Source organism: Budorcas taxicolor, chromosome 2 (genome assembly GCF_023091745.1).
Source record: "Budorcas taxicolor isolate Tak-1 chromosome 2, Takin1.1, whole genome shotgun sequence".
In the NCBI taxonomy this organism is placed as follows: Eukaryota; Metazoa; Chordata; class Mammalia; order Artiodactyla; family Bovidae; genus Budorcas; species Budorcas taxicolor.
Genome location: NC_068911.1, coordinates 17,017,173 through 17,038,984, shown reverse-complemented (window position 1 = coordinate 17,038,984; position 21,812 = coordinate 17,017,173). Strand labels below are relative to the sequence as shown.

The window sequence follows — 21,812 nt, the reverse complement described above, 5'->3', positions numbered from 1 at the left end:
TTTATAATGGGCCTCTCACAACCTCCCTGCCTGGGGCAGCCAGCAGCTAGTATAACACCCAGAGCAAAGGTGTTGCCAGCAATGACTCTGAAGACCAACAGGCAAACATCTAACCCTAGATTTGCCATTCTGGCTGTGTGCCTCTGGGCAAACCACTTTTCCTCCCTGAGCCTGCCTTTTCTCACCTGCAAAATGGGGATACGGGATAGGCACCTTCACTGACAACAGGGGCATGATGATGATAAAATAAGCCTGGAGATGAAACAGGCGCTCCATAGAGGAGCTGTGACTATCACCTCTGGAGCCCACAGCTTTGCAAAGGATGCCAACGACTCTGCCTACTCTAGTTGTGTGAGACAGAAACCCCCCATCAAGCCAGTTGAAGGAAGCTGGTCATTTATTGGCCCAAGTAACTGGCAGTTGGAGGGGATGTCTTGCTTCAGCTCTGACTGGGTCCAAGCATTCTGACACCACCAGGAAGCCAGCCCTGCCCATCTCCAGGCCATCTCTCCCCTCCACGCTGGCTTCGTTCTCGGGAGACTCTCCAGGTGGGGGAGGGCTCCAGGGCCACGTTCTCCCTGCTCCATGACTGCCATGAACAAGAAAGCTCCTCCTTCCTGATGCTTCTCACCCACATCCAGCGCTGGGCCTCACTCTGGCCAGGCTGTCACACGCTCGCGCAGGGAAGCCAGTCACAGCAACCAGGGTATCCACCAGACCCTGCGACTTGGAACAGGGTCTCAGAACAGCAGTCATAGAACCACCACTTGGGAGCTCCTTAGGAATGCAGAGTCCATCCAGGCTCCATCCCAGATTGACTGAATCTGAATCTGCATTTTAGCAAACCCCCCCGTTTGTACATCCAAGCCTGAAGAAGACTGTGCTGCCCGTTAACATTTTCAGTCACTTAGACAATTTTTTAAAGTTCTGTTTTATTAAGAACCACAAAAATTAAGAATTAAGGTCCTCTGAGGTCAGTGAGTTAACTCCTTTGTTTTAAAGATGGAGAAACTGGGAGCCAGTGGGGAAAAGTCTTGCTCTAGACGCCCACCCAGTGCTTCCTCACACCCCCTTCTCCCATCATCACAGTCGTCGCCAGCCCCTTCCAAGGACTATTGTGGGGAGACATGTCCGAGCCCCAAGAGTGCCAGCCGGGGTCAGAAACAGCTTCACTCAGAAGGCGACGAGCCCCAGGCTTCATGCAGTCACTCACACATACCTGGTCGGGACCTTTGGGAGCACGAAGGGCCTGTGAGAATGGAGATCCAGAAACACACATGCATTCACACAACCACACAAGCCTTCAGACACAGCCCACCCAAACCCTGACTCGGACCCACTGGCCAGCCAAAGCCAAGAGTACTGCAGACTGCACCAGCCTTTATTCTCTGACAGAAGAGGGCTGGGGCCGGGGTGGTTCACTCTCAGGCTGCGTCAGAAGGTGCAGAGTTCGGGGGCCACAGAGACTGGACCCCAAAGTGACAATAAGTTAGGGGGAAAATTCTCAGGCTTTTGTCAGGCCGCAGCCGGGGCAGGGTGCCAAGTAGGGCCCCGCAGAGCCACCGCCAGCCTCCCAGCTCAGCACTCCCAGGCGAGGCTGATTCCAGAACAGGCACGGCCGCACGCTGAAACACAAGAGGACAGAGATATGGGGAGGGGCTGTGAGTCAGTGGGGAGGTTGTCGGTGGGGTCAGAGGGGGTCCCCAGAGTCAGACAGAGAGGGCTGAGAGGGTGGGAAGGGTCAAGGGCCTGCAGGCCCAGGGCAGGGCAGGGCTGGGCAGGACGGGACCTCTCACCAGGCCCTCAGTTCAGCTACAGATTCTCGTAATCTGGAGCTTCCTCGTCCTCCACCTCCTGGGAATTCTGGGTGTCTGTGAGGAAGGGGAGGCTCCTCTTCAGCTCCTAAAGCGAACCCACCCCTATCTCCAAGGCGGCTCCCTCAGGGTCTGCCCCACCTCCCCCACCCCCTCCACACACACACACACAGACACACACCAGGCTTGGTTTTCGCCCCGGGCTGCAGCTCCTGGGACACGTTCACGTATTCCCGACTCCCATCTGTGGGGACAGGTCAGAAGGAGGGACAGCCACACCCAAAGAGGGACAGGTCACACAGAGGATGAGAGAGCAAGAGGGCACCCAGGCAGAGGGCGAGGGAGCCACAAGGGGGGCAGGGGACTGGAGACACCCACCCCAGGATGGCATGGGAGTAAGGATGGGGTAGGGGGCAAGAGGGAGGGAGCAAGGGATGGCAGACCCCAGGAGGGCATCAGGAGGGCCGCCCACACTCACTCAGAGATGCGTCGGCACTCTCCTCACTCTCAGGAACATTCACGTAATCTTCCCCCGACTCCACTAGAGGAAAAGCATGGGCGCCCCGGGCACTGTTACCCAGACTCCCCAAATGCAGACACCCAAGACTTCCCACGTAACCAGCCCGAGCCTCCTGCACACAGACTCCCCCCGACCAGAGATCACGCCCACCGTCAGCCCGGAGTGGTACAGGGAGGCCGGCCCTGTGACGCCCATGGCCGTGGAGAGAACCTGGGCAACTTAACCAGAACTGATCAGAGGAAAGAGAACTGTGGGAGGAGAGGCAACAGATCCCAGCGCGTCCCCCAGGCTGGTGAGCAGGGACACAGGGAGCAGCTCGGGGCGGCGGGGCAGGGCGACACGTGTGGAGAAGGAGACAGCACGCAAGGCTGGGTGGTGTCAGGGGCGTCATCAGCCCCACTGGCTCCTCCTCCTCAGCCATGCCTGCCCTGACCCCCTCCCCTGTCCTCGTCCCTTCCTGGTGCCTCGCGCCATTGACGCCATCTTATTCTTTCAGGGGTTGACTTATTTTCTCCATGAGGCTGTGGACAGGCAGGTTTCAGAGCCAGACTGCCCAGGTTCAAGTCCAGCCTCAGCATTAACTAACCTCAGATGATCTACCTAAACCACTCCAGCCCTCAGTTTCGTAAAATAGGGTGAGGAACAGTACCCATCTCAGAGGGGTGTTGTGAAAATGGTGAGTTAAATAAAACAAGGTCTGTCATACAGTAAGTGCTGCCAAGCTTCTGTTAAATACACAAATCATTGTATAGATGGGATAAGTGAGAGGCAGGAGGGGAAGGGAGAAGCTCAAAAGCCCCTGGGAATTGTGAGGTTTAATATTAATAAGTTGGTTGGGAAGATCCCCCGGAGAAGGAAATGGCAACACACTCTAGGATTCTTGCCTGGGAAATTCCGTGCACAGAGGAGCCTGCTGGGCTACAGTCCACGGGGTTGCAAAAGAGTCAGACATGACTTAGTGACTAGATAACAACAACAAATACACATAAAACTCTTTAGCTGTGCATGTATGAGGTCCTCAGTAATGCGAGCTGCTTTAATCATGACTGTATCTCATTCAGTTCAGTTCAGTTCAGTCTCTCAGTCGTGTCCGACTCTTTGCAACCCCATGAATCGCAGCACGCCAGGCCTCCCTGTTCATCACCATCTCTCGGAGTTCACTCAGACTCATTAGCAGTGATTATTTCAGGGGCAACCAGTAAGTATGATGGATGAATTGTGTGAGTGGATGGACGAACATGAGTGAGTGAGTGAATGAATGAAAATAAGCACTTGGACAGATGGTTTGGGGCCCAAGAGAGAGGCCATGAGTTAGGGATGATGCGGATGGCAAACAAAGCCAGGGTGTGGACATGATGGCACAGAGCAAGCATAGAAGGAAAAGAGTAACAGACACTGAAGATCACAAGACACTGATAAAAGCCTCCAAGAGGCAGGATGAAACCAAAACGAAGAGCGAAAAGTAGCCCAAAGGAAACTGAAACAACACTGGAAGCAGAAGAAAACTTTCCAAAGAAACCCAAAAAAGACAGCTGATCATCACTATCCTTCGAGATTTGCAAGATGATATCACCTTCATAAGACAAGAGAGGAGGCTCTGAGAAAGGAATATTCAGAGATGAAGAAAGAGCTTTTGGACAAGAAAGACAAAAGCTCGGAGCCAAAAGAAGAACAGAGTCAAGGAAATCTTGCAGACAAAAAGGCAAACGATCAAGAAGGAAGAGGAGAGAAAAGAAAAGAGGATCGGAGCCGGAAGTCCCCTAGCTGAAGGACAGGAGGGCTAGAAAGAGAGAAGCAAGAAGATGGAGGGGCGCAAGGATCCAGGAGGAGAGGGAAGACCGAGGGGCCGCAGCACGGAGGGGCAGGGAGTGGTCAGATGGCCGACTCACTGGAGAAGGCGCTGTCTCGGAGGCCAGGTTTGCTGGACACAGGAGCCGGTGAGACGGCGTTGCCAGTGCTGGTGGCCGGGTCCCTGTCAGGAAGCACCACCCTGCGGGAGTCAAGGGTCAGGTGAGCGAGGAGCCCTGGCCTCGGCCCCCACCTCCCACCTGGCCACTCACAAGTAGCCCTCGTTGTTATAGTCTTCGTCATAGTCATCTTCGTCCGCATCCTCACAGGCTGCCTCTGGGGGTAACGACACAGGGTCAGCGGAGCCCAGGACGGGTCTCAGCCGCCTCCCAGCCGGGGCCACAGGGGTCCCAGTCACACCCTCGTTCTCGTAGCTGGCCACGCTGTTGGCTGCAGAGAGAACGCAAGAGGGAGACTGAGTCAGCTCGGAGGGGGCCTTTGCCCAGTGGTCCCAGCCCTGTGGGTCCCGCTCCAGGCTTACCACTATCTGAGTCCTGCCGGGATGACGCCATACGGTGGGAGCCTCCGAGGGGCTGCGGGGACCTTCTGGGCGTCAAAGGTCAGAGGTCATACTAGGGTGGGGCTCTAGGGGGAGAGGGCTTGCAACAGGGCAAGAGGCCCCCAATCCAAGGAGGTGAGGGGGTAAAAGAGGGGATTTGGTACTTACGGGATGGGGAGCAGGTCTGGCTGGCTCGGGAGCGGGTAGGGAGTGGTCGATGGCCGTGGGACGAGTGTGGCTGAGGACACAGGACCAAGCTGAAGGAATGACTCCACACCTCACGCCCCTACCCTGGACAAGGCCTCGAAAGGCAGACTGACCCCTGCCACCCCCAGGGCCCTGGAGAGTCCTGGGCGGGGGGACACGATCTCCCTCCCCACCCCCAGCTCAGGCCATGTGGGAGGCCACAGCGGGGAAATGAACAAAAGCACACGCTCTCCCAGGCCAGGGGACCCTCTCCCCGCACCCAAGGGAGGGGACACTCATGTACTCACGAGGCAGTTTGATCATGATGCTACTTGGGGTCAAACTGGCAGGAGAGACAGAGCTCAGGTCAGCAGCTGGGAGAGGCCCTGGACCCCACCCCAGGCCCCCAGGGGCCCAGCCCCACACAGGGCGTTGAGGGAGTCGAACGGGGTCAACAAGGCAGACTCACCTATCGGAGACGGCAGTGTCGTATGAGCCTGGGGAAGAGAGGGCCCGTGAGGCAGGAAAAGAGGGTGACGAGGGCAGAGGGTGATGGAGTATGGGGCTCTCTGCGTCTCCGCGTGCAAGAAAGACTTACAGACAGTTAAAGGGAAGGAAGAGGTCAGAGAATGGAGTGAGGATCCCTGGCAGTGTGTCTGGGCATCTGGTCAACCCACCGGCACCCACTCACCTGGCAGCTCCCGGCAACGCACACACAGAGCCATCAGCAACACGGCCAAGAGAGGCAGCAGCAGGGACCCCAGCACGTAGACAGGCAGGCTGACCGCCTCCATCTGCTTGGACCAGGCCCAGCTACTCGCTGCACACCCCTCCACACAGAGAAGCAGCAGGGCAAGGGCCAGGCCGGGAAGGGTACCGGCGGCCGGCTGAGAGCCTGAAGGCAGGGGTTCCTCTGGATCCCCTCCCTTCGCTGGGCTGAGCGGGTGTCAGCGCTGGCTCTGGAAGACCCTGGACCCCAGGGTGGTCAGGCCAGGGCCTGGGCTGGAGTCTGGGGCACCAGCCACCCCTACACAGACCCTGTGCCCCAGCCCTACCTGACCCTCGCTCCGCGCCCGCCTCTCCTCAGCGCCTGCCTGCCTGTGGCAGGAAGCTGTGGTGAGCGCCGGGTGAGGGCAGGAAATCATCGGGGCTCAGCCAGCTGCACCCGCCCCCTTCCCACCCCCACTCAGCCAGTGAGGAGGGGGAGGAAGCCACTTCAGGAGCCACCCTGGGCCCTCCAGAAGGGTCAGCTGGTCTCCCTGGCAAGGGGCAACTCATAGCGGGGGGAGGAGGGAAAGATGCTTCCAGGTCAGCCAGCGGCCGCGGCCTCCGCAGCTGTGGCTCACGGAGGCAGCAAGGAGAGGCTCCGACACCGGGAATTCTGAGGGGCCCCTGGGTGTGCCCACCCCCACCTCGCCCTGGCCGGCCTGCGAAGGAGGGCGGGCTCTAGGGGAGACACGGGCATGACTCACGGTCACACAAAGCCAGCTCACTCCACCCCAATGCTCACCGGCCCAGAAGGACAGGGCTTTGCCCCAGGGCCCACGGGGGTCACCCGACAGCCGCTGGGACCCTGGGGGTAGAGAGGGGGCATTCCCCCACCATCCAGAGATCAGAGGTCCCTAACCCAGAGAGACTCCAGCAGGCACTTGGGGTTCTGGCTACAAATTTTATTCAGTTACAAATAGCACCGAACCCCCAGGGCTGCTCCAGGGGCAGGGGCTCCCCCGTCCCGAGCCCCCAGTGTCCCCACTTGGCCACCCATGTAGTGTGTGGGAGCTGGAACATGGCCCAAGGCCCCTCCCGGAAAACGGGCTAGCCGAGGAGTTGGGGCCTGGGCACCTCCTGGGGTGGGCCCAGAGCCAGCTGTGATAGGTCTGCAGATAGCAAGCGGTGATCCCTCAGATAAGCACACTGGACACAGGGACCCGGGTGGAGCGTCCTCGCTGGGGCACCACGATCCGGTCATCGGTAGGCCCGGTTTCAGGCAACAGACCTGCCAGGGAAGAGAATCAGAGCCAGGGCTGGATGGACAGACAGACATAGGCCCAGGAAGGGGACAAACAAGCAGTGGCAAATGGACAGGGCAGCAGAGATGGGCATACAGCCGGGCATGAGCTCATGGGTCAGGCAGCCCCGAAGCCGAGGAAGGGGAGGGCTGAGGACTGAGAGAGGCCAGGTACACAGGGCTGGGCGGGCAGACAGACTGACAAGCAGGCAGCATCATGAAGCTAGACAGGGAACTGTGGACTGACAGAGGGGAGGCCCGACCGACCCTGCACGTGCAGCTGAGCCTGCCGGCGGTCGCTCTCGATGAAGATGGCAGTGCCCAGGAAGGCCGCGCCCCCGAGTGCCCCCACGAAGGCGCAGAGCATGAGTGAGAACTGCAGGGCCCGGAACTCGGACAAGAAGGAGGGGGGCCAGTCCCGGCGCAGGCGGTCAGAGATCTGCAGGGAGACAGGGAAAGAGAAGTCAAGAGAGGGACTTCCCTGGCGGTCCAGTAGCTAAGACTTGGCCTTCCAGCGCAGGGGGCGTGGGTTTGACCCCTGGTCGGGGAGCTAAGATCCCGCATGCCTCACAGCCAACAAACCAAAACATAAAACAGAAGCAATATTGTGACAAATTCAACAAAGACTTTGCAGAATTTTTCATCAAAAAAATCTTAAAAAAAAAAAAAAAGAAGGAAAAGAAAAGTCAGAAGGAAGAGGCATGAAAAGGAAACCTCCAAACTCCAGAAGAACGAAGTAGACTTAAGCCAGGACCTCACCGGTGGAAATCTACCAAGACAAAATCCTGCCGGCCGAGCTGAGGCTTCGAGGTGAGGGGTGCCTGGCACAGGGACTCGGATGCCTCACTTGGACTGGACCCTCTAATTTGGCCGCTGGTGACTGGCTGGTGCCAGGAACATAGGGTCCCCCTGAAGCCCAGCCCAGGCCTGGCCAAGAGGTCCTGCTCACCGAACCAATGAGATACGGGCTCCCAGCATCACCTAGCAGGTGGGACAGTACAATCTGGAAGGCTTCAGCAGTGGAGCGTCGTGTGGGGATCACCACGTACTGGTGGGAGAGAGGAGCAGGAGGCAGACGGTAAGGAGAGGAGTAAGGCACACCCTAGGCTGACATCAGGGGAACCACAGCTCAGAGGTGTGGCTAGGATGAAGGGCAGGGCAGGCCCAAACTACAGGCCCACTTGGGGCTGGAAGTCAGTCTCAGGGCTAGGTTCTGAAAAAGGGATGACCACTACAATTCAAGACAAGTGAGGTTCCCTATGGGGCTTCCCAGGTGGCGCTAGTGGTAAAGAACCCGCCTTCCAGTGCAGGAGACATAAGAGATGTGAGTTCAATCCCTGAGTCAGGAAGATCCCCTGGAGGAGGGCCTGGCAACCCACTCCAGTATTCTTGCCTGGAGAATCCCATGGACAGAGGAGCCTGGAGGGGTACAGTGTCGATAGGGTTGCAAAGAATCGGACACGACTGAAGTGACTTAGCACACATGAGGTTTCCTACCCACTGCCCGCTCCCATCAGCCACTGGGGTAACCTTGGGCCAGACACCTACTTACCAGCAGAATATCAGCCACGATGGCCCAGTTCATGGACAACAGTGTCTCTCCAATAAAAATGAAAATCTGGAGGATGGGAGGTAGGTGGTGAAGGAGGGGGGATGGGGTGGGTCTCACCACAACATGAGCAGACATGTGGAGGGCTCACCAGGTACCAGGCCCCTCTATTAATTCCTTTGACCCTCACAACACCCCTTGGAGACAGGTGCTACTAGCATTCCCATTTTACAGCAGTTGACACTGAGCACAGAGAGGTTAAGTCACTTGCCCAATGTCACACAGCTAAGAATGGCCAGAGCTGAGATGCAAATCCAGCCATTCCTGCTCCAGAGTCGGCTCTGACCCCAATCCTGCCCCTCAGTGCACCATCCCTCCACCCTGGACCTAGACCACCCGCCTAGACACCTGCTGGATACTCACATAGGTGGCCACGATGCTGCCACGGGCGCAGGCGAGGGCCAGGAAGAGGAAAGGTGCAGAGCCCAGGAGGCCAGCAGCACAAACCAGCGGGTCAGCCCGGGGGTTGGTGCGGCGAAGGCGGCGGCTGATCTCCACGCCAAGGCCCACACCCAGAACGCCAGTGAGGCAGGTGATGAGTCCGAAGATGAGACTAGGGGAGGGGGAGGAAAAGGGGGGCTAGTCCTTCTGCCTGCCAAGCCCCCTAGCCTCACCCCCAAGGCCCAGAGATGGTCCATCGCAGCCACGCTCACAACCCAGGTCTATCTAGGCACAGAACCCTATGGCATACAAAGCTCCAAGAGGAAGACACCTACTCCCAGACCAGGAAACCGAGACTGTGCAAGAGGAAGTAGCTGTGGAGTCAGGATTCAGACTCTCCTTGCTTGAGTCTGAATCACAGACCCTCTCCACTTCATCCCCTGACACCTGCAGGGCCCCCCAGCCCAGTCCCCATCCGGGTACCTGTCAGAGGAAGAGCAGGAGTCTCCAGGAAGGCAGGGTGGGGTCTCCCCCAAGACCACACGGGAACGCAGCAAGAAAGCAGGGGCCCAAAGAGCCAGGGAGCCCGTGACAAAGGCCACGGCAGTGAAACCAAGGGAAGACAGGATGAAGCTGGGACTGCGGACAATCGGGAGGGAGGAAGTCAGACTCCACTGAGGCATCAGGGTCAGAGACCTCTGTTCTCCCTCTCTGGCTTATTTGAATTGCCTGGGCACTGGGTATAATGGTGGTTCCAGCTCCAGGATCTGGGCCTGTAATTCAGGTAGCTGCCACAAAGGGGCCAAGCATTCCTTGCCTTGGGGTAGGGTCGTCGGATAGAAGACAACAAAGACCACACCCATGTAAATCTCAAAACAGACCCCAGGGCCTCCCTGGGGGCTTCAGATGTTAGGTTCCAACTAAACTCAGATTAAACCAGTCAGTTTCCAGTAAAGGAAATCAGTCCTGAATATTCATTGGAAGGACTGATGCTGAAGCTGAAACTCCAATACTTTGGCCACCTGATTTAAAGAACTGACTCACTGGAAAAGACCCTGATGCTGGGAAAGACTGAAGGCGGGAGGAGAAGGGGATGACAGAGGATGAGATGGTTGGATGGCATCACCGACTCGATGGACATGAGTTTCAGCAAGCTCCGGGAGTTGGTGATGGACAGAGAAGCCTGGCATGCCGCAGTCCCTGGGGTCGCAAAGAGTCGGACACGACTGAGCGACTGAACTGAAACTCACTTTCTTGCCAGAGCCCTCAGATCTGCCCACCACGAGGTGGGGTTCAGGGGCGGCGAGTCTGAGTGGCGCTCCACAGCTCCCCTTGGTGGCTCCCGTACTACCAGGAACAGCAGCACGACAGCCAGCACTCCTAGACCTGGCGTCACCTGGGGAAAGAGTGGGCTTCAGGAAGGGAACAGGCTGGGAGGTGCTCAACCCTGGGGAATGAGAGACCATAAGCGTGTGTAAAGGCAACTCAGGGCCCGAGACCTCAAACAACCAGTGAGTGCTGGCTCAAGGAAGTTAAACCTGTGACTGAGGGGAGGGATGACTGTCACTGTCAATGGACCCCGTTTCTTCAAGCCTAACTGCTCCCTCCTCGGTAACAACGGACTTTCCCTAACTTTCTTTTGGGAAACCACTCCCTATTTGGTTCAAACAGGGTGGGGCTTGAAACCCAGACTTAGCCAACAAGAGTCACGTTAACCTCCCAGGCCTTGGTGGTTGATTCAGTGGAAGGCATGTGACCTGCATTCAACTAATCAGACACCATCCAGGACTACTGCTCAAGGACCCAGGCTGCTGAAGTTTCTAAATGGGAAGATAAACACGTGGAGCTTTCATTTGCTTGAGAATGAAGATAACACAGGGGAAAGTAGAGCTGAGAGAAAAGATGAGCAAGTTCCTGGGACAGTGTGGTGTCCTGGATCCAGCTTCATCTGAAGCCCACCCTGGGACTTTCCAATGCAGCCCCATCAAGGGGCTTACAGTTTACAGAGGCTTCTGTCACCTGTAACCAAGAGTTTTATCTAGTGTGTGGCTTCATGGTTAGGGCAGGTTTCCCGCAGGCTTAGCAGAGTGAGCAATGCCTTAAAAGGGGGGGGGGGGGGTGCCTGAAGGTAAAAAAGGGTGCATCAGTGAGCATATTGCTGACCTTCTCCCAGGCTGTGACCCAACTCACCCGCAGAGCCCAGTGCCAATCTCCGGCCACATCCTTCACTTTGGAGCCTGCAATGTAACCCAGACCGCTGGGGAAAGAGGGTGGGGGAGGAGACAGCTGGTCAGTCACGTCCCAGGTGAGGCCCTCCTGCCTCTCTATCAGGCTCGAGGTCCACTCACCTGCCCACTGGGATGGCAAAGTAGAAGACACTGAGCATCCGACTCCGCTGGTCTGCCACGAAGAGGTCAGCGATGAGGGTGGGCGCGATGGTGGAGTAACTGGCCTCCCCAACCCCCACCAGGCCCCGGGTCAGGAGGAGCAGCCAGAATCGCTGGGGAATGAGATATGGGGGAGGTGGCACCCCGCTCTGCGGCCAGCCTCCCCGCCAATCTCACCAGCCCGCTCTGGGGAGGTGGCGGGGATAGCAGGAGAGGCCTGGGTTTCAGAAGCAAACAGACCTGAGCTTGAATCCTGGCTCCACTACTTACTAGCTGTGACTCTGAGAAAGCAACTTAACCTCTCTGAGCCTCAGTTTCCTTATCTGCAAAAGGGGATAATAACAACAACTTGTTCACGTAACTACTGTGAGAACTGGACCACAAAAGGTCTATTCATTATTTTGCACCTACTGGTGCAAAATAAATCTTTATTTCTATCTCATCCACCCATCCAAGACACCGCAGCAATGAATAATGATCTTAGGTGGGGGGTTATTTGTCTGCCAAAGACACCAGAAGCTAAGGACAAGGCACGATCACCCAAGGAGAGGACATAGTGTCTGGGGCTGAGACAGAGTCCCAGGGCAGAGAGTGACAACAGACAGAGGAGAGTTCTGTAAAGAAGCAACAGCCAGGGAGGCGGGGCGAAAACCAGAACAGGGGAGTCCGAGAAGTCAGAAGAGTTTCTGGAAGGAAGAAGTGGGTCAACAGAGCCAGAGGCTCCCAGGAGATTAAGGGAGAACAGGCCTAGGAAGTTGGGAGCTACAGTTAGCAACTGAGAGGGCCCTGTTGACTTTGGCAATGGAGTGGTGGGGGCAGGTAAGCCAGCGGTGCTCAAGGCGGGAGTGTGAGGAGAGGAAGTACAGGCAAAGCAGAGCCTTTGACCAGTTGCCCCTTCACCCAGACTGGAGCTGGGGTAAGGGGTCCTTTGGGGAAGTCTGGCTAGGAATAGGAAGACAAACAGAGGGCAGTTGGGCAAGGTTTTTCCCATGGCAGAGGAACGGGAGCATTTGGTATGCAGTGGAAGGAGTCAATCGCCAGTCAAAGGGCGAGAGGGGATGATGGACAGAAGGTTCTGGAAGAACAGGGGAGAGGATGGGATAGGCAGATGATTTAGGCAGGCAAGGGATAAAAGATGGTAAGGACCAAGGGAAGCACACAAGCTCCCCAGGCCCACTCTGCAGTGACTCCAAAGAGCAGCAGCAAAGACTGATGGGAGGGCTGGGGCAGGGGGTGGGGGCAGGGGGTGGAAGCAGGAACCAGCATGGGACCTCACCTCTCTGGGGATGAAGGACGACCCCAGTGTCACCAGAGACCAGAAGGCAATGCCCCCGCACATGAGATACTTCCGATTGTACCTGTCACCCAGGTAGCCAAATACAGGTGCCAACACCATGTAACTGGAGATGAACACTGGGGGGAAGCAGAGAGTCACAGCCCAGCCTCAGTACCCCTACCCCACCCTCCACCCCAGCTTGGGAGTATGAAGAGGGATAGAATAACTCCCGATCCTGAAACCATCACAGCTTCCTTTTGGGGTGTGGATGGATTGGGGTAGGGGGAGTAGTCATCCAACCCCATCTGTAATGTCTTTCAAATCTTCCACTGTAGAATGGATGGCCCAGCTGACTTATCCTATCCTCCATACCCTGGCCCGAAATCTTATCTGATCCAGCCCCTCCCTACCTCTCCAAACTCACGCTTATCCACATTTCCACTCTGCACCCCAATGGTCCAACTGCCAAGTTCAGCACCAACTTAAGGCTTTGGTATTGAAGGCTATGGAGATGCTGTCCTCTCCATCTTGAACAATCTCTCCTCTCGCCTGAGCTTCACAGACTTCAGCTCCTTTACCTTCGGCTCAGAAACCTTCCCAACCACCACATATCCAATCTCTCTCTATCTCATCTACTCTGTCTTCTTTGACATAACGGTTATTCCTATAGAACACTATCTCATTGTAGTTTAGGGACTGTTGCCCCCTCATGCACAGAAAAACGTTAGCTCCAGGAAGAAAAAGACCTTGCCTGTAATGGGCATGACTGTGTTTCCATCCCTTAACACAATGCCTGGCACAAAACAGGTGCCCAGCAAACATGAGTTGAATGAAAATGTGAACAAGGTTGCCAAGAAAGACCTGTTTCTTCTCTAACTCAACAACTCTTTAGAGCTGGGCAGAACTGGACCTGTGATCCCGTTCTCATTCCATCCAACTTTGGCTTAGATATCTCCATTTCCTTAGTGGCCCGGAGTGGAGCAAAAAACACTGCAAGACCTTGTTTCAAACTCCTCTTCTGCTTCAAACTTGTTGTATGACCCTAGGCAAGTCTTAACTTCTCTCCAAGCCTCAGTTTCTTTATAAAAGTATAGCTTTAAAAATATTTTTTCTTTATAAAAATACTACCTACTTCCTTTATAAAATAAGAATAATAACCCAGATTCTTTGGCTGATAAAAAGGATTAGAAGACAATGAGAGTACAAGGTCTTGCCATGCTCTTTGGATGTCATCAGCACTTCCTGCCTGGCACAGGTAGGTGCTCAGAAATGAATGAAGGAGGGAAGGAAGGTAAAGAGGAGTAGGTCTTGGCTTTGCCTCTCCCATGAATCCCAAAGTTCTGAACAAGTAACACTCACCTCTTCCCCTCCTGCCACTATTTACTGGGTGCCTACCATTTGCCGACATTGCACAAGCCACTTCATAGGCATTACCTCATTTAATCCTCACATCAGCCCTAGGAGGTGAGTCTGGTTATTATGAGTTCCATCTCACCCACAAGGAAAGTGAGGCTTAGAGAAACTGAGGGCCTTACCTACCATCACATTCAGTGAAAAGCTGATGTTTAAACCCGTCTGCCTAAATACCATCACACTAAACTGACTGCCTCTTGAAATCTCTTTAAATGCGGTGTCCTATTCAAACAGGACAGCTTCAGGGTAGAGTCGAGGCCATCTCCCCTAGCTCTGGTCACAGTACCTCCCAAAAATGAGGCCCCAGGCAGGCCAGCATGTGGCCTCAAGGAGGACAGGACAGAAAGAGCCGCTGCCTGTGCCTAGCCTCCACTTACCGGTCTGGATGAGGCCGGAGCTACCGTCTCCGATGTCGAAGAACTGCTCAATGTCCGGAAGGACTCCTGGGAAGGAGAAGACTCAGGATGGGCCGTCCGAGGCAGCCCCACTCAGGACCCCGCTCCCTTCCCCTCTTCTAACTTTCTCCCAACAGTCAGTACCAGCCACGGTGAAGCGGTCCATGTAGTTGAGGAGATTGATGTAACACAGCACGGCCACTATGAGAGCCGAACGGCCCGAAGACAAGCCCGTGATGCGCTGCAGTCCTTCCTGGTCCAGGACCTCGGGATCCTCGGACTTCGGGTTCCCCATGGACCCCGGCAACCCTGGGGTGCCGGGCGCCGGCCCGTCGTCCGTGTCATCCGCCTGGCTGAGGAAGGGCGCGGTGTCGGACCCAGACATGGCCCCGGTGGGCCGCGCCCGCCCGCGCTACGGTCCCACCGACGATCCCACCTGCGAGGGGAGGAGGCTGGAGAAAGGAGGGAACCCAGGCGAAGGAGATGTGCCTGGACACACGAGAGGAGCTTGCCCCGAAGCACAGAGCCGGGGGATGGCAGCCGGGCTCTATCATGCGTCCCCGCGCCGGCGGACACACCGCGCGGAGGGGACCAGTGGAACTCGGGTGAGATCGGAGACAGGAACGGGTTGAGGAGAGTTTGTGGTCCTCTGCTCCCCGGTTGAGGCCACCCCTCGCCCCGGGTAGGAGCCCACTTGCAGTCGCGGTCACTCAGCCAGGGTGCTGCAATACGGCCACCGCCATGTTGCCTAAGAGCCGGTCATGTGACCCTGGAGTAGGGGCTGGGGCGGTAGACGCTCCGGCGCCCCGACGCGGCTACGGAGGCCGAGCGCGCCCCTGCGGCCTCGCAGCCTCTCCCACATCAGCTGACTCTTGCCGCTCGCTGGGGTCCTCCGCCGGCTGCGTTCCCGCCGTGACCAGCGACCTAAAGGTGTCTGGGTGAGCTGGTGCAGCGCCTCCCCGCTCTGAATCTCTGGCTTCCTTATCTGCAGCGCTACTGGGCAGACCTCTTATCGAAGGAGATCTAATGAGATAATGGCGCCTTAAAAGCTCCTGGAAATAGTAAACATCTCACATTTCAGTTCAGTCACTCAGTCGTGTCCGACTCTTTGCGACCCCATGGCCTCTAGACGTGCCAACAAACAGCTCTGACTCTCTCCCCCATGGTGTCCAGGTTGGGGCTTTCATACCTGTTGGATGAATGAATGAGTGGTGAACAGCGCGACCCCGTCCCTACTTTTCCAGTTCCCCAACCCAGCCAGTTCAGGGTAAACCCCTGAACTTTCCCAGCGGATGTTGAAAGCGTCCCCACACTCCAGCCGCGGCTTCTGGAGCCAGTGTTTCCTCACCTCCCAGCGGGACCAAGGTCGTTGCGCCCTCAGATGGTCTCACTTGAAATAGGCAGGGGATAAGGACTGTGGCTCAGATCATGAACTCCTTATTGCCAAATTTAGACTTAAATTGAAGAAAGTAGGGAAAACCACTAGACCATTCAGGTATGACCTAAATCAAATCCCTTATGATTATACAGTGGAAGTGAGAAATAGATTTAAGGGACTAGACCTGATAGAGTGCCTGATGAACTATGAACAGAGGTTCCTTACACTGTATAGGAGACAGGGATCAAGACCATCCCCGTGGAAAAGAAATGCAAAAAAGCAAAATGGCTGTCTAGGGAGGCCTTACAAATAGCTGTGAAAAGAAGAGAAGCGAAAAGCAAAGGAGAAAAGGAAAAATATAAGCATCTGAATACAGAGTTCCAAAGAATAGCAAGGAGAGATAAGAAAGCCTTCCTCGGCGATCAATGCAAAGAAATAGAGGAAAAGAACAGAATGGGAAAGACTAGAGATCTCTTCAAGAAAATTAGAGATACCAAGGGAACATTTCATGCAAAGATGGGCACAATAAAGGACAGAAATGGTATGGACCTAACAGAAGCAAAAGATATTAAGAAGAGGTGGCAAGAATACACAGAAGAACTGTACAAAAAAGATCTTCACAACCAAGATAATCACGATGGTGTGATCACTCACCTAGAGCCAGATATCCTGGAATGTGAAGTCAAGTGGGCCTTAGAAAGCATCACTATGAAGAAAGCTACTAGAGGTGAGGGAATTCCAGCTGAGCTATTTCAAATGCTGGAAGATGATGCTGTGAAAGTGCTGCACTCAATATGCCAGCAAATTTTGAAAACTCAAAAGTGGCCACAGGACTGGAAAAGGTCAGTTTTCATTCCAATCCCAAAGAAAGGCAATACCAAAGAATGCTCAAACTTCCACACAATTGCACTCATCTCACACCCTAGTAAAGTAATGCTCAAAATTCTCCAAGCCAGGCTTCAGCAATACGTGAACCGTGAACTTCCAGATGTTCAAGCTGGTTTTAGAAAAGGCAGAGGAACCAGAGATCAAATTGCCAACATCTGCTGGATCATGGAAAAAGCAAGAGAGCAAGAGAGTTCCAGAAAAACATCTATTTCTGCTTTATTGACTATACCAAAGCCTTTGACTGTGTGGATCACAATAAACTGTGGAAAATTCTGAAAGAGATGGGAATACCAGACCACCTGACCTGCCTCTTGAGAAACCTATATGCAGGTCAGGAAGCAACAGTTAGAACTGGACATGGAACAACAGACTGGTTCCAAATAGGAAAAGGAGTACGCCAAGGCTGTATATTGTCACCCTGCTTATTTAACTTCTATGCAGAGTACATCATGAGAAACGCTGGGCTGGAAGAAGCACAAGCTGGAATCAAGATTGCCAGGAGAAACATCAATAACCTCAGATATGCAGATGACACCACCCTTACAGCAGAAAGTGAAGAGGAACTAAAAATCCTCTTGATGAAGTGAAAGAGAAGAGTGAAAAAGTTGGCTTAAAGCTCAACATTCAGAAAACGAAGATCATGGCATCTGGTCCCATCACTTCATGGGAAATAGATGGGGAAACAGTGGAAACAGTGTCAGACTTTATTTTGGGGGGCTCCAAAATCACTGCAGATGGTGATTGCAGCCATGAAATTAAAAGACGCTTACTCTTTGGAAGAAAAGTTATGACCAAGCTAGATAGCATATTCAAAAGCAGAGACATTACTTTGCCAACTAAGGTCCATCTAGTCAAGGCTATGGTTTTTCCTGTGGTCATGTATGGATGTGAGAGTTGGACTGTGAAGAAAGCTGAGCGCTGAAGAGTTGATGCTTTTGAACTATGGTGTTGGAGAAGACTCTTGAGAGTCCCTTGGACTGCAAGGAGATACAACCAGTCCTTTGTAAAGGAGATCAGTCCTGGGTGTTCATTGGAAGGACTGATGCTAAAGCTGAAACTCCAGTACTCTGGCCACCTCATGCCAAGAGTTGACTCATTGGAAAAGACTCACGCTGAGCGGGATTGGGGGCAGGAGGAGAAGGGGACAACAGAGGATGAGATGGCTGGATGGCATCACCGACTCGATGGACATGAGTTTGAGTGAACTCCAGGAGTTGGTGATGGACAGGGAGGCCTGGTGTGCTGCAATTCATGGGGTCGAAAAGTGCAGACACGGCTCAGTGAATAAACAACAACAAGGAGACTCCTAGCCCCAAGGGGACTTGAACACAACAGAGCCCTGGCACCAAAACAGCCTGGTTGTTAAGCATCTGCTCACCCCAGTCGCCAAGCTACAGTTAATAAACATACACTCTAAGTAAAACTAGTCTTGTTGTTTAGTTGCTAAGTTGTTTCCAACTCTTTAGTGACCCCATGAACCATAGCCAGCCAGGTTCCTTTGTCCATGGAATTTCCCAGGCAAGAATACTGGGGCTTCTCCAGGGGATCTTCCTGACCCAGGGATTGAACCGGAGTCTCCTGCATTGCAGGTGGATTCTCTACCATTTAGCTACCCAGGAAGTTAACACTCATTGAACTGTAGATTTAAAATAAGTAAACGCTTAGACATGTAAATTAAATCCCATTAAGCACCTCTGGACATGAATGAAAATAAAACTTTCTGGTTATAAAGACAAATATTTTGATGCTAATTGGTTTTGGCAAATGGGAAAAATATTTGATTCTTCACCAAGTACAGGTACCTTTTATTTTTGGCCATGGGATATATTAGTTCCCCAACCAGAGGTTGAACCCATGCCCTGCAGTGGAAGCGAGGAGTCCTAATCACTGGATGCCAGTAAGTTCCCCCAGCTGTCCTTTAATTTTATGGATGTCACGATTAAAATTCCTTTAAGGTCAGATAAGTAAGATTAAAATTCCCTTAAGGTCAGATAAATAAATACATCCATACAGGTCTATTGGTTTCAACTGGACCCCAACTTTTCGCTCTGAAAATTGTGGTTTGTGAAATGTAAGTACATGTGGAATTTTTTGGGGAAAAAAGTTCATCTATGACAAGTGTCACAAAAAAGTCTGGCATATGGTGTTACAAGGACCTGATAACAGGGGTATTTGACCTGCTCAGGGAAGTTTGATAGCCTCTCTGAGGAAGTGGTCCTTGAGCTCTGCAAACAAAATAAGAGCACTTAGCCCTCAAGCCTGGGCTTCCTTGGTGGCTCAGACAGTAAAAAAAATCTGGCTGCAATGTGGGAGAGCCGGGTTCGATCCCTGAGTCGGGAAGATCTCCTGGAGAAAGAAATGGCAACCCTTTCCAGTATTCTTGCCTGAAAAATCCCCTGGACAGAGGAGCCTGATGGGCTGCAATCCATGGGGTTACAAAGAATCAGATAGCACTGAAGGACTAACACTTTGATTTCACTCATGCTCCACAACTTGAGAAGTCCTCATGTGCCTCAACTAGAGAAAAGTCTGTGGGCCACTCTGAAGACCTACTGCAGCGGGGAAAAAGTAAAAAAAAAAAAAAAAAAAAAAAGGCATTTTGCTCAACATCTTACAAAGACTAAGCTGCTGCAGCTGCTGACTAACAGCACACTCGGTGCTTCAGATGAAGAGATTAAGTTGATAGTCAGGTGAAGCACTTTGTACTCCAGACAGAGGAAATTGAGGATAATAGGATGCGCTGTGATTTGAATAAACAGGTTGTTAGGTATGCTTCTTCTCATTTCAAGAAGAATTTTAATGAACCCTGATTGTTGCATCTTCCCTTACATAGAAAAGTACTATAATCATTAATTTGAGAAAACTGTTCTTTGTTTTTTGTTGTTCTTGTTTTCTGTTTTTGTTTGTTTGGGACCACACCTTGGGGCATGCGGGATCTTAGTTCCCTGACCAGGGAGCAAACCCGTGCCCCCTGCAGTGGAAGCATGGAGTCCCAGCTGCTGGACCGCCAGGGAAGTCCCTGAGAAATCTGTTCTTTGTGACTGGCAGTAATCTTTTACCGAAAAGCATACTGACAGCTTGTATTTCCTGACCAAAATATATACATGTAAACTGACCTTGCCTGCTCACTCTTTGGAGCAGTTTCTCAGTAAGCTCCTGAATAAAACCTCAGTTGTTGGGGAGGAGTCAGGCAGCAGAAGAGCATGTGCAATTGCCCTGTCACAAAAGGAAGCACAATGAACACAAGGATCTGAAAGGGCAGTGTGGAGGGCAGTGAGAGCGGGAGGCTGGCTAGGGAGCAGGTAGGGAGCAGGCTGGGCAGCGCCCGGGCCGTGTTTAAGGATTTCCTTCATTTTAAGTCAGATTTGCATTTGAGAAAATCACTCTGGCTGGATGGGAAGGGTTCAGAGGTGCAGCAACCCGTGGCACTAGGCTGCAGGCTGTGATGGCCTGTACCAGGATGGGACAGAGGCAGGGAAGTGAACTTGCTTTGGGGCAGTTGATTTGGTGATGGAGAAGCTATGGGAATGAAAGAGGTGTGTGTGTGTTAGTCGCTCAGTCGTATCCAACTCTTTGAGACCCCATGGACTGTATATAGCCCACCAGGCTCTTCTGTCCATGGTGTTCTCCAGGCAAGAATACCGGAGTGGGTAGCCACTCCCTTTTCCAGGGGATCTTCCTGACCCAGGGATCAAACCCGGTCTCCTGCATTGCAGGTAGATTCTTTACCGTCTGAGTGTGGCTCCATGAAAGAGGTATTAAAAATGAAAAACTTAGAGGGACTTCCCTGGCAGTCCAGTGGTTAAGACTTTACAATGCAGGGAGTTGGGGTTCAATCCCTGGTCGGGGAGCTAAGACCCCACATGCCTTGTGGCCAAAAAAATCAAAACATAAAACAGAAACAATATTGTAACAAATTCAATATAAAGACTTTTTAAATGGTCCATATTTTTTTTTAATCTGAAAAAAAAAGAGCAAAACTTAGGGAATTCCCTGGCAGTCCAGTGATTAAAATTCTGCATACTTCCACTGCAGTGGGGGCTGGGTTAAATCCCTAGTCAAGGGAACTAAAACCCTACATACTGCGTGAAGTGAAGTGAAGTCACTCAGTTGTGTCTGACTCTTTGCAACCCCATGGACTGTAGCCTACCAGGCTCCTCCATCCATGGAATTTTCCAGACAAGAGTACTGGAGTGGGTCGCCATTTCCTTCTCCAGGGGATCTTCCCAACCCAGGGATCAAACCTGGGTCTCCCGCACTACAGGCAGACGCCTTACTGTCTTAGGCATCAGGGAATCGTGTAGTACAGCCCAAAAAAAGAGTGAGACTTAGGTTTGGGGCTCATGAATGGTAATGGGATTCTTTGAGACAAAGGATTTATTTATTTATTCAACAGACATTTGTTAGGTAACTTCTATGTGTCAGACACAGAGCTAGGGAATCTTTGGGAAAAACAAGATACAGTATTTTTTTCAAGGAACTTACAGTCTAGTAGGGATGAAAGACATAGACCAAGAAAGACAGCTCAGGAGTTTTGAGCTAGATCCTTGGTCCAGGCTAAGATGGGACACATAGGAGAGAACATGACCAGTCCTGTGGGGGTTTTTACGGAGGGAATGGGAAGGGTGGATCATGGGAAGCTTTAAAGTTGTGAAAGTGAAAGTGTTAGTCACTCAGTCGTGTCTGACTCTTTGCAACCCCATGGACTGTAGCCTGCCAGACTCCTTTGTTCATGGGATTTTGAACACTGGAGTGGGTTGCTATTCCCTTCTCCAGGGGCTCCTCCCAATTCAGGGATCGAACCCAAGTCTCTTGCATTGCAGAAAGATTCTTAACTGTCTGAGCCACCAGGTCACCTTAAAAATGTGAAGCTATAACAAAAAAGAAAAATGGCATCTTGCCACTCAGCAGTGTGGCAGCATCTGGGAGCATTGTTAGACATGCAGCATCGGACCTCTCCAGTGGTCCAGTGGATAAGTATATGCCTGCCAATGCCGGGGACATGGGTTCAATCCCTGGTCTAGGAAGATCCCACATGCCACAGGGCAACTAAGCCCACGCACCTAGAGCCGGTGGCTCCAAAAGAAGCCACCACAATAGGAAGCCCAAGCACTGCAACAAAAAGTAGCCCCCGCTCACCACTAGAGAAGGTGGCATGCAGCAAGAAGACCCAGAACAGCCAAAAATAAATCATTTTAAACCAGAAATGC

General features: G+C 53.2%; 2 protein-coding genes across 3 annotated transcripts; both read right to left on the bottom strand.

The window, feature by feature from the left end:
• Positions 1–1,488: 1,488 nt before the first annotated feature.
• On the bottom strand, positions 1,489–5,661 carry LAT (linker for activation of T cells). The gene is made up of 11 exons (XM_052636181.1): positions 5,559–5,661; positions 5,337–5,364; positions 5,176–5,210; positions 4,850–4,919; positions 4,664–4,728; positions 4,395–4,572; positions 4,224–4,324; positions 2,293–2,355; positions 1,996–2,058; positions 1,797–1,871; positions 1,489–1,625 (listed from the first exon to the last, which is right to left on the bottom strand). Exons 1-10 carry the CDS (start codon positions 5,659–5,661, stop codon positions 1,813–1,815), a joined length of 765 nt encoding a protein of 254 aa, XP_052492141.1. The 3' UTR covers positions 1,489–1,625; positions 1,797–1,812.
• An 869-nt stretch (positions 5,662–6,530) lies between these two features.
• On the bottom strand, positions 6,531–15,602 carry SPNS1 (SPNS lysolipid transporter 1, lysophospholipid). Of its 2 annotated transcripts, none has more exons than XM_052657496.1 (13): positions 15,526–15,602; positions 14,481–15,359; positions 14,319–14,384; positions 12,529–12,665; positions 11,214–11,365; positions 11,056–11,122; positions 10,116–10,261; positions 9,349–9,504; positions 8,848–9,037; positions 8,428–8,493; positions 7,825–7,923; positions 7,143–7,314; positions 6,531–6,863 (listed from the first exon to the last, which is right to left on the bottom strand). In XM_052657496.1, exons 2-13 carry the CDS (start codon positions 14,719–14,721, stop codon positions 6,769–6,771), a joined length of 1,587 nt encoding a protein of 528 aa, XP_052513456.1. In that variant the 5' UTR covers positions 14,722–15,359; positions 15,526–15,602; the 3' UTR covers positions 6,531–6,768. The 2 variants fall into 2 exon arrangements, with proteins under 2 accessions (XP_052513456.1, XP_052513465.1); XM_052657505.1 differs by lacking the exon at positions 15,526–15,602 and having other exon boundaries at positions 14,481–14,689; positions 14,773–15,360.
• Between the last annotated feature and the right edge of the window lie 6,210 nt (positions 15,603–21,812).

What these genes read in the sequence shown, in the direction of transcription:
- SPNS1 (XM_052657496.1), bottom strand. Translation starts at nt 14,721, where the DNA reads ATGTCTGGGTCCGACACCGCGCCCTTCCTCAGCCAGGCGGATGACACG. An exon ending in GGACCGCTTCACCGTGGCTG is followed by an intron (nt 14,385 to 14,480) that starts GTACTGACTGTT and finishes TCTCCTTCCCAG; the next exon opens with GAGTCCTTCCGGACATTGAG. An exon ending in TCGTGGCTGATATTCTGCTG is followed by an intron (nt 7,924 to 8,427) that starts GTAAGTAGGTGT and finishes CTCTCCCACCAG; the next exon opens with TACGTGGTGATCCCCACACG.
- LAT (XM_052636181.1), bottom strand. Translation starts at nt 5,661, where the DNA reads ATGGAGGCGGTCAGCCTGCCTGTCTACGTGCTGGGGTCCCTGCTGCTG. An exon ending in CCGGCAGGACTCAGATAGTG is followed by an intron (nt 4,573 to 4,663) that starts GTAAGCCTGGAG and finishes TTCTCTCTGCAG; the next exon opens with CCAACAGCGTGGCCAGCTAC. An exon ending in GAGTGCCGACGCATCTCTGA is followed by an intron (nt 2,059 to 2,292) that starts GTGAGTGTGGGC and finishes CTGTCCCCACAG; the next exon opens with ATGGGAGTCGGGAATACGTG.